Here is an 11,714-nt window from a genome sequence, read left to right as displayed (position 1 = left end):
TTACACATCATATGGAGTAAAATCAACACGAGTGAAATTAACATACGAACCCCAATATTTATGTGAAGAATATATGACCAAATCAGATGGAATAAGCCCGATCTCTTCACGTCTCAGTCTAAGCAGGGCTGAGCATGTGCGACTGCCATGCACGCGAGGTTGTCATACGTGTCGGCTAGGCAGTGCTGTGCGGCAGTCGGCAAAGGGCAGCGCAGAAAAATCCACCGTTGTATTGTATTTCTATGCTCCCACGTCTACGCTCCCCGCTTTCACCAACACGCACTGACCAGTTTGGCGAGTTATGGTCAAATAACCCCTGCAGTGCAGAGGCCCTTATCCAGCAGTGTACTGACAAAGGGCCGTACACATGTACACACGTGGGATGTGTAAGCCATTATCGGGAAAGGTGATGGTGCTTCTGGATTTTTAAGATATACTGACATATTCTGGCCTTTGTAGAAAACTCTTACCATGATGGTGATTTCCCTCTGGCAGACCTTCAGATCGTGTTCATTGTTAACGTACATACGCTTGAGTGCAGAGCGAACTCCGCCCGATGTTTTCACAAGAAACACAATGGCAAAGCCCCCTGCGGAGAGAATCAAATTGCACAGATTACAATGTGCGCGCCACGACCACCAGAGGAATAACCGACCGACGTGGCATTACGTCACCCGGCCAGATGATCCATTACTGCCAAGTGCCAGTGGCTAATTTAAGATGAACCGTAAAATAATTAAATAATGACACCGCCGCTTCAGATATATGGTACAGTTCAACACTGGCGTCAAACTTTAATTGATTCAATAGAACTAACATGCCAGATATTCAGCCTCAAAAGAACTGGCTTGCCAACTGCTAACTTATCCAGCATTCAAAATATTAATGCCAGCAGAGGAGAAAAACGTTATCATATTATCATCACAAGTTCATTAGTCAAGGTTCAGGTTTGGCACACCCAACAGAGCGGTAAAATCTGCTATTGAGACTATCCACTAAATGATTTGCCTTCTGTATTATCTCAAGTGTTTATATTCCATTATCATGGTTCATGCGATGCAGAGCCCTTATAATGCTATGGCTCAGTAGTGTTCAGCCTTGAATTGTTCGTGCCCCCTATTGTTTAAAATCGCATGGACACTCTACGATTGTTTGTACAAATTCTGAACTGTAAGAACAGTAAACAAATAAAGAAAAAAACGTGACAAAAACCAACATCCTCCATGAAAGAGCGCGTTTTTTTATTCATTCACTATGTCAACAGAGGAGGGGCTCTTTGAGTATAGCTGTCCATGTGCCTAATAGATTGTTGCCCATTCCAAATACCAACATGGCAAGTCCATGGCAACAATGACTCAACTGGCGACCAGTGCCGGCTGATGAAGCAATACAGTACAATAATAAAGACTTGCAAAAGGATACCGGTCTCGAGTCAGGTATTATGAAGGGTGCCTGGGCAAGTTTGGCATGAAAAAAAAGGCCTGACGTTAGCAAAGCAGCCCCGCATGGAACTCGATAGTATCTGTACGACCAGACGTGTTGTCCCGAGCAAGGTGCTACACCATCAGCGGGCGAGTTACAACAAAAGTGTGTGTTTGACTGATTTCCAACGCAGCCCAAATAATAAGAAATCGTGTAGAATATAGATTAAAATAGGGCCAATCAAGGATGCTTCCCTGCATCACTGCAGAGCTACGTTATAACCAAAAGATTAAGCTTAAACCTTGAGCTATTAAGATTCAATGACTCCACTTATTTTCATAGAGTCGTACTCCAAACAAAACAGGTGTGTTTCATGTTATAAATGGATTGACAGCGCTGTGTATGTTATTTCATTACACTATTTCAATACACACGGTGCACCTGCCCAAACACTTTTGTTTTAGCTAAAGGGCCCGGCAGGAGGGGGCTTACAGTACATCCTGTTTGGCAATTCAACTACCCACTTCAAATCACTTGCTACACGATGTTTTACATTTAACTTTAATACAACCTTGCATTTCTAAATTATCCCGGAATAACAAGGCTGCATTATTACTTAATTACAACATCAATTTACAAATGCCATCATCAACTTACAAAAATTGTGCCATTAAGCGGTGCCTTTCAGGGCCTTGTGCAGTGTAGAAATACATTTTAAAACACTTTTTTTGGCCTAAGATGTCGGTTAGTTCTTCAACTTTAAGGCAAACTGGCATCTTTCATTGCTGCAGTTTTCAAACTCTCATCTGACACAATTTTCTTCACGCTTGGACAAGTGAATGATACACACGCAATGTGCTGAATGAGTTAATCTGGGAAATCTAATGCTTAATTTAGCCAGGATTTTGTACTGCAAAGCACAGCAGCACTGTTCTCCAAACCATTACGTCAGCCCAGTGAGCATAAGTCCGACTGTACATGCTGAATACATAGGAAACCTATTAACGTTTACTGATGGTACAAAACAGCAGATATAAATATTTTTGAGCGTGCATTACATTTGAATGTCTCAAAACACCGTGTACTGCAGTAAACATAATAAATGGAATATTCTGTTAGCATTTCTAAGCATTTATGTCAGTATCCATGTCACCATTAAATGTACTCAATGCACAATTGTATACTAAAGTACAAGACAGAACTAGACATATCCAGTATTTTGTCATAAAAGTATATATAGGTTTATAGATATAGTCATACAAATTGTATTATGAAACATATGACTTGTGTAAATATATGATTGTGAAATGTACGTGTGAAAATGTAGCATATTTTTACTCTTTATCTGAGACATGAATGTGAAATGAATGCACAAAGTTTTATTTACATTGCAATATTTGAAACGTAGTTTTTTTTGTTTAGCCAATCTTTTAATGTAAATATATGGATGCGTTCATGTAATTTACTTGTAAAAATAGGGTATGTTTCAGGGAACGATGACAGTATAACAGTAATACGTTACTGGAATGATGGCATTGCAATGAAATGTTGCATATGTTACATAAGGTCATATAGCTACCACAACAGCTATGTCTTTCAAAATAACAATCTCTGTTCCATTACGTCAAAACCGGTCAAACACCAACATTGCCAAGAATCGTAACCATTAAGATACTTCCTAACAAACAGTAAGCAACCACCCTTTTTGGAATAACGCAGCCAGCATGTAAAAGGAACAGGGTATATGCGCACAGTCTGTCCAAAAAAACATGCTGCAATGCGCTCGCATACAGAACTACAGTATTAATATTCAAGAACCCAATTATACAACTTGCACAGGGAAGCGCAGCCCTCATCTGAATGCGGTGGCAGGCTTCATCATACGTTGTGCTTGATCTTTGCAGATTTATTGAACGTTAGGAGAAGCGGTGTACTAAAAAAGCCAGCGGACTGAGTTACATTCCCTGCCACGACTAGCATCAGTGGCGAATGACCGATCATGGGCCCCCCATTTAATCCACCTGCACTGACCAGAGTGGTGAACTGTTGTTAAACAACCACCGTGAACGATTTGGCATGGGGAGGTCCTCATCGAGCCATGTGGGGCATGTTGAAGGGGTTGGATGCTGTATTGTTGTGGTGGAGCTCTAAATTAGATAGAGTAGTATCCTATTGAACTCTGGTGTACACAACTAAAATTAGTTAACGTTCATGTCTAAAATGGAAAGGATTATGCTTAAAGCCCTCAATCCTCTGTGTGTTAATCTGCACTCGTCTCCGGCAAAATGCGTTGGCACTTTCCCCTCTTTTAGCACAAGCCAGAAACCTCGCGGCCTGCATGGAACTTTGTACATTGGTAACATCCTACAAAGCTGTTGATAAAAATAGCAAAAGCCTTCCCCCCAACGTAAGTGCTATCATTCTTTAGAGCATGCACATAAATCACTCTATTCGTAGATTGCAATTGGGCACCACTGTGTTAAATTAAAATTTGCAGCGATTTTGTAACCCGTCCAAGAATGTACTGCCTTGACATAGAAATCCACACGTCTTTGTAAAATACTCTGAATAGGATGAAACGATTATGATTGAGTAACTTACAGGCTATAATGTCAATTCATTTTCTATTTGTAACACGACACTGCAATAAAACAAACAGTGTTTATTTGGGTTTCTGACATTACTGAAGCTAACAATAAAGACGTTTTGACGTTTGTGCAATGGGATCAACAAAACTGTCGAGGTGAAGGTAAAGCACAGATAGCAATTTAGGATTAAACATATGCTGTATGGCTAATGAAATGCTGCGTTGGGGAAATAAGTATGGATTTCGGGTGTTAAACTCGTACACACACACGACACAGGCATTTATATGCATGTAATGATTCAATCCAAAGATGCAATGCATTTCGTCTGATTTGTACAGTTATTCCTGCTCCATTAGTCTAATTGTAACATTAACATGTAATTTATATATATTTATATAAACATAAGAATACATTTTCATTGTTTAATCTTTGCACTTAAATTGCATTGACTTTAGGGGTTACCATATTTTAATAAGTATGCCTATACCTCTAACAGTTAATATATCTTTGACCGCCCCCCATTTATCGTATGCGTATCAAGTACTGTATATGTCTGCAGACAAAGCATAATCAATACCAGCTAAAAATGGTATTGTCTTAGCAGACTATTATGGGAGCATGATGGTCTCAGATGCAAACGCATGCAATGTGAGTACTTGTTTAATGAGACCGTGGTGCAAAGTCATAGCAAGATCACTGAATTGGTTGCCTGATCGAGATACTTTACAACTTACACAGGTTTGTACTTTGCACACATGCATTACCCTCTGGTCTGGTGTCAATACAATTGATTTTTAAAGCATACATGGGCAATTGAATCAAAATTAAACATTTATTTAGCATTTTAAGTAATGAATATCATAGTTAAATGTTGATTTCATGGAAATTATGTGTCCCCTGTGTAACAAATTAAGGATTATAATCATGCAAATTTATCATGGAAACACAAGTTTCACGTCTTGGTAAAATGTTTGTGCCGATTAATGGATGACCAAATCAATCTAAAAATATACGTAGCAAATGGTTAATCTAATATGGTAAATTGTACGGTCCTCTAAATACTGAACCCAGCAGAGGCCACAGTTAAATAAATGAGATGTGGCAAATTGTTCATTGTGCCAAACCATTGGCGTTGTTGGTCTGGCACGCACCCCATGGAAAAGCTCCATCTCATTACAAGCTGAAGCACTTGTTCACAGTGACGTACGAGAAGTGTTAATTTAATTGAGCCTAATGACCTGGAGTTAACAGTATAACATGATCCACCCCAATGCATGTCACCAGTTTGAAAATTGATCCGGTAATGTTGACGTTAAATAAACCAATTTCGTTTTTTTAATCCGTAAACGACTCATTGTGCTTGTCTCTTGCCTGGAGGAAGCTGGCCACATTTTTTATTATTATTTTATTAAGATTCTGTACTGCTCAGCATTTCTTGTCAAATCAAAACAAACTTTAAACAATGTTCAATGACGAACAATGTGAACCCCATATAAGTAAACAATGTGTGAAAACAGCTGAGACTACAAAAAAAACACAGCAATGGCCTGTCCCATACTGGGTCGGCTAAATGCCAGGGGCAAATACACATCGCTGTTTTAAAGGGTGAAAAAATGCTTTACATAATCGCTCTCAAAAAAATACTTTCATAATAGGATTTTATAAATACAGAAACACATCTGAACATATGGTGAATGTTAAAATTAAGACAATGGACTTTGTTATCTACAATTAGTGAGCTGCGGGTCAAAATGTCATGAATCACTTTAATCGTAATTTGCTGCATCAATCAGAAGACATTTATACAATTGCAAAGTAGGTCAATTAAAATTAGTATGCAGGGCCATTAGGGGAACAATGCGTGTTAATTTTACACATGCACTACTCATAAAAATAGAATATCTGGTTACATAAAAGCATATTATCGCCATCCCTTGAATCTAAGAGTTTAAGGAGGGGAAAAAAGTGTTGAATATGCATGCTGTACTTGTGAAAATATCAATTGACAGCAATGTACCATTAGAAAAAAAATATTTAATAAAGTAGTCATCTGCTATATAGTTTATTTTAATGTAGAGCACTTATTCAAAATGTTTCAAAATGCAACTGTGTTTAAAATTGGCTTAATAAATCGCAAAAGACCCATTTCGATGCGGGAGCTAAATCGTTTGATGGATACTCAGCTTTGTTACGGCATCATTTTCAGAAAACACCCTACATTAAAAAGGTTAAGTAATATTTATTTTAGAAAAATACAGTTTGTCGATATAACTATGGGTTCCATTGCAAGCCCTGTACGTATGTTACCGATTTTGAGTTATATATAGTGTGTGGAAAGACGTGTATGTTACCAAGTTTGAGTTCTATATGTTATGCATGAGAGAAAGCAAATACAGAACATAGCAGTTAGTTTGTGAAATGTATTAAAATAAAAAATAAATAAACCCCAAGGCAACACTATACAAACTAATTACAGTTCAAAGAACGAAATACTAACCTTTGACAATTTACCATAAAATAGCGTATAATGCTGCATTGTACACCACAGGGCATAAACAGATGACGAGCTTGTTGTAAATCAGCCTTACGGTGACAAAATGTACAAGTGTACATTTATTTTTTAAAGGGAATTAAAGAGGTATACAGTCAACGCAGGATGGATTCAAGCATCCCCCATGCCGGGGTTCATTTTTACCAAACTTTACCACGGATGGTGTCAAGGTGGAGAGCACAGACTTAGAAGCACAGGCACACAGTACAACATTGTATGTGGTGTCACTCACTGCCCTCTGCTGCCCACCATGTAGGCCCGCAGCAGCCTATAACAACCCTCTGTGTGCATGGAGATCACCCACCCATCCAAGGTTCCATCCTGCTTAAGATATTTTTCCAAGAACTGATGGAATTAAGTGCATTTCGGCCACAATTTGGTCATGGGCGGTACAGAATAGGATACGCAGAAATGGTTTGTGCCAAACTCCTGAACGTTATTGTAAACCTCTGGTTCATGTGCGTCAATTTTCCCACACCTCCAGAGAGCACGGTTGGTTGCGTACGGTGAAAAATAAGTTCACCATACATAAATTCAATCAAATGTTACCTTTAAATAACAGTCACTTAAGTTTACACAAGTGAGGTCATGTGCGAGCGTACATAACAGCTCATTATGGGTAAAAGGTATTTGTACGTGATAAGAGAGGGCATTGAGAACTGGGAGTTATTTCAACAGTACAGTGCTAAGCTGTTGCATTCTGACATGTTAGAATGTCAACCTGACCGGACAAAACAAAACAACGTTACCAGTAGTTACACGATGATTCTACCTTACATTCCTATTTCGACAAAAAACAAAAACAAGGTTTTTAAGTCGTCGAAGAAATAGCCTTCTAAGAGCCGGTTTTCATGTCCTGTTTTCTTTCAGTTTCAAGCTTTATCCAGCTTTAACCAAACCAGTAAAGCTACGATGGGATTCTATGTGCGACATCACAAATGTTTTAGCACAAATCAGCACATTTACGCTGTGACATATTAACACTGCCAGGCTGGAAGACCGGCTCTCTGTTGGGCCCCCTTCCTGATAGCCTGCAGTGATTTAAACTGTAAAACATCTAACAGCAGTGACCCATCCTGAAAAACGTGCTGCGTAAGAAAACCTGACTTTATCTCAAGCGTCTGTCTAAATAATTGTATTTTAATCTTTTTTTGTGGTTCAGTGACGAACATCGCGGTGTGTGAAATGCGATACAAATTTAGGAATGTGTTCCGCGGTTTCCCAGTCAAGCAGGTAAAAACGTCTGTGTTCCTTTCTGAACTTCTTTGCTGGTCATTGGCAAGCTTGTGCAAGGGAGACAGCTGCATAGAAACCGAGCCAACATTACCAAGCATTCCACAACTGTTATTGCGAAACCACCCGCAAATTCCGACAATTTTACCTATCACATTTTAGACATTCAAATGTAAAAAGAGGGATGTTTCAATACCGTTGTTCTTCAAAAGATGGATTTAAAAGTTCCACATTTTATTTGAAATAATTACTGATACAAAGCTAATGCATTTTCTTACTAAAATGCATCGTGTTTTCTTTTGTTCCCAAAGGTATGTCTGCTTCTGAGATTATTAAATAAGTATTGGACCCCATCCAGTTTGCTAGTTAAACACTTAAAAAGAACCACATTGGCCACGTCATGTTGAAACACTTATACAACAGGCTGTCAATGAATGGCTCACCCTGGAACAAAACTCAACCGTGGATGAGCCCAGATTAAATTAAATGGAAGCTCTTTTGCTTTTACATGTTTCTTGTTCAAATTACTGAAACATTTAAGGCTCTGAGCAAAAACATCTTTTCGTTGAAACAGATAGACATTGGCTCTGGCCAATTAATGTATTGCCCCTTTGAACAATAACTTAGATAATTTTACAAACATGATAATCAATGAAAAATTGTCGTAGTAAATATACCCACAGTACAGGCAGTCACACAGTAGGTACACATCACATTGGAGTTCTTTATGTCGATAGAAACAAGCTGTACAATGATACAGTACGGTTAATCTCCAAACAGAAATTATCATGGATATCTGCCCAAATGAAAGTACAGTACGTACCGTGATCATCATTCCTATCAAACATTCAACTATGTGAGCGATTTGTGGCGATGAATATTACACAACACTACAGGAAAAGCCAGCAACATTACACCCTCCTAACATTGCAACAAGCAGTGTTGGGTTGATGGTTACAACATGTATTATTCTATGAAAACAAGATCATCAAACCTAAACCACGGGTGACGGCATCGTATTTTCAGCTCATATGTTTCCTTAACGCAAGTCGACTGCTTGAGGTGGACTCATCACGAAATGCCAACATTACAATTCTTTATTTAGCCATCTTAATAACCACATTTGTTTCTATTGAATCCACAATGACCTTTTTTGTATTGAACCAAACAAATGATTCAACGATATCATATTCTTTTGCAATGCAGACCTGCAAAGCCGCAGTTACAAAGCGACAGCACAGCACTGTATCGATCGCATTTACAATTTATTAGCGGGTCATTGTAAATACATTTTGCACCTCTTGCAAATGGTATCACTGGGTCTTTAGACAATGGCACACAAACTGGATGTGGACAAGCATAGTGGCGCCTAGGATACACAGCTGCATATATCGCTTGAACTTTTTATTTAAACAAATTCTACTGGACATATGTGAAAAAGAGCTTCATAGATCATCGGGTTCCTCCAATATAAAAATGCTGATTCTGGCAGCTAACTGTAGACAATAAAACATATGGAGAATAAGGTTCGAGAGTTCAGCGTATATCCTATAATATATAAAATATATTTTAGCATATTTTCAATTTGTTATATTAGAGTATATATCCCTCCTAAGTGGATTTATTGCATTACTGTACAATTTTCTACATTCTATAATGCCTTCCACTGGATTAAATACAGTATCGGTTTATACAGCAGAGTGTATATAACACGATAAGTTAGATTTTGTTCAGGTACCACTATATTTACGTCCATACAATGCCTTGTGTATACTGTATTTGCTTAAACAGCATGTATTGGACACTGCTTGTGACAGTAAAATATGATATCTTTGGAACACAACTTTGCTATGTATACACGTGTCGCTCCATATAAAACATATACAACCTTTTGTCAATCCACTGCTGGATGAAAGCCTTCCCACGCCTTTAGTATTGTGCATCTAACAATTAAAAACTCATCAACCTTCTTGCCCACGAGCTGATGTCATCGATCCGAGACACCATGAGGGATGGTGCCAAGTTGGGGAGGCCTTCATTCAGCGGTGGATAAAGCATGGGGGATGATAAGTACTGTATATTAATTGAGTATTGAATGCAGATTGCATACACATGTTGTAATAAATGGTACTGCTTGTATGTGGATATGTCTAACCATGAGTGTCACTGCTACTGTACGTGTCTCTGTTGTGTTATCTACTGCAATACTGCAGTTCTATAAACTGCATGAAGATACAAGTACAGGATAGATACAACCAACCAAATGAGATATGCACGTACTTTTAAGGACGTGGCAGAATAATTTAGCCAGGCAAGGATGGTGAGTCACACAGATTCCTAAAACCCTCAAAACCACAATGCTGGCTGCATTGAAGCCAGAGATGGCAAATAGGTTTGTGAACCCATCTGGTATGAAACCTTTGAATGTTATCAACTTGTATACGTGGATTTTATCTGCTAAATGCCAACATAACACAACTGTTAAAAAAAAAAAATTGGTTTACTAATAAAAAAAAATTGGATCATGATATAGACATGAGACTGTTAGGCTTTTCTAGATAGACAAATTACATTTCCATAACATTTCAATTATTCCATGCAAAATTGTCAAACCTGCTGACCTAATTTGGCCTTGAGGTTGAATAGAATGAGATGTAAGAGGATGAGATGGAGTAATGCTGCAAATAATGGAAAGTGTGACCAATTAGGGGTGATGGGGTGGGAGACGAGAGGTATTGGGGTGAATGCGAGTTAGCCGGATGGGAGTTGGATGTAAGTTGGATAGGAGACGGATACGGACGCGATGCGGATTGATCCAGATGGAATATATAAGGGTGACAACTTGGGGACTGATAGAGGATTGAGACTAAAGGGCCTTGGAGCCGCACGGATGTTTAGCGAGGGGGACCAGGTGAGAAAGATGGGAGTGACTGGTGGAAAATGGATGGAATAAAAAATGGTTGTACTGTAGAATGCAAGTCGGATGACAAGTAGACGGATGAGAGAGAAATATAGCAGACGGATTGTGCAGTGCCGTACTCGAATTGAAGACAAATTGGCAAGGCGGGCGGGGAATACAGTACACGTGGGCGGACGGACGGACGGCAGACGAACGAAAGTGAGAGGGAACGACGTTACACGAATGGGAAAACGAACGAAATGTCCTGGCCGGGAATGAAGAGCGGGGGGGAGAAGGATGGGGTGAAAGAAGGAGGACGAACGAATGAAAGTCGCATCGGAAAGAGAAACCGACGATTTAAAATCAAGATGGAATACAGCTGGGAGAGGACGGGTGGGACGACACCAGATCACGATGCCATCCCGTCTCACCCGTCCTCCCCAACTGCATTCCATCTTGATTTTAAAGGTGGAATGACCGATGCCGGATGATGACGGGAGACAGCGGGTGACCGAGGAGGAGGATGTGGAAGGTGGGATCGAGGTCCCCGTGAATTTTACCCTCTGCCAGGACCTCCTCGACCGTGATCTGGTGTCGTCCCACGGCGTACACACGGCCCACGAAGGCGCCGCCGCTGCTGCCACCGCCGCCTCCTCCTCCACCACCTCCTCCGCCGCCGCCGGCGTTCCCCTCCCGCCGTGAGTCGAAGAATTTCTTCATCTCCCGGCGATGGCGAAGGGCCCCCCCCCCGACTGTTAAAAAACGAAGCGCGGTTTTTCGTCTTCACCTCCTCGCCGGTGAATTACAAGCAGGGGTTGTGTGTGTTGCTTAGAGGGGGGGTTGTGTGTGTTGCTTAGAGGGGGGGGGGGTGGGGTGGGAGAGCTCTCTCTCTCTCTGTGTGTGTATATATATAAAATGAGGCTTCCTCTCGTCAACGGCGAGCGGGAGGGAGGCGAGCGGCAGCAGCGGCGGCGACGCCGCTTCATTGACGGGGCGACCCCGCGCCGTCGTCGACAGGCTG

The 11,714-nt window shown here is 40.3% G+C and overlaps 1 protein-coding gene across 6 annotated transcripts in view; it reads right to left on the bottom strand.

Annotated features, from left to right (window-relative positions):
* AAK1 (AP2 associated kinase 1) overlaps positions 1-11,714 on the bottom strand; it is a 37,456-nt gene extending 25,742 nt beyond the window's left edge. For all 6 annotated transcript variants that reach the window (XM_078859584.1, XM_078859587.1, XM_078859586.1 and 3 more), the window contains exons 1-2: positions 11,254-11,714; positions 471-589 (exon numbers count right to left, since the gene is read on the bottom strand). In XM_078859584.1, the coding sequence (XP_078715710.1) occupies positions 471-589; positions 11,254-11,413 (279 nt within the window). In that variant the 5' untranslated portion in view covers positions 11,414-11,714. The remainder of the gene's footprint in view (positions 1-470; positions 590-11,253) is intronic.

The sequence above is a fragment of the Lampetra fluviatilis genome, chromosome 9, assembly GCF_964198595.1.
Source record: "Lampetra fluviatilis chromosome 9, kcLamFluv1.1, whole genome shotgun sequence".
Lineage (NCBI taxonomy): Eukaryota > Metazoa > Chordata > Hyperoartia > Petromyzontiformes > Petromyzontidae > Lampetra > Lampetra fluviatilis.
The sequence above is the reverse complement of the archived record's forward strand: the minus strand, read 5'-3'. Positions and strand labels throughout refer to the sequence as shown.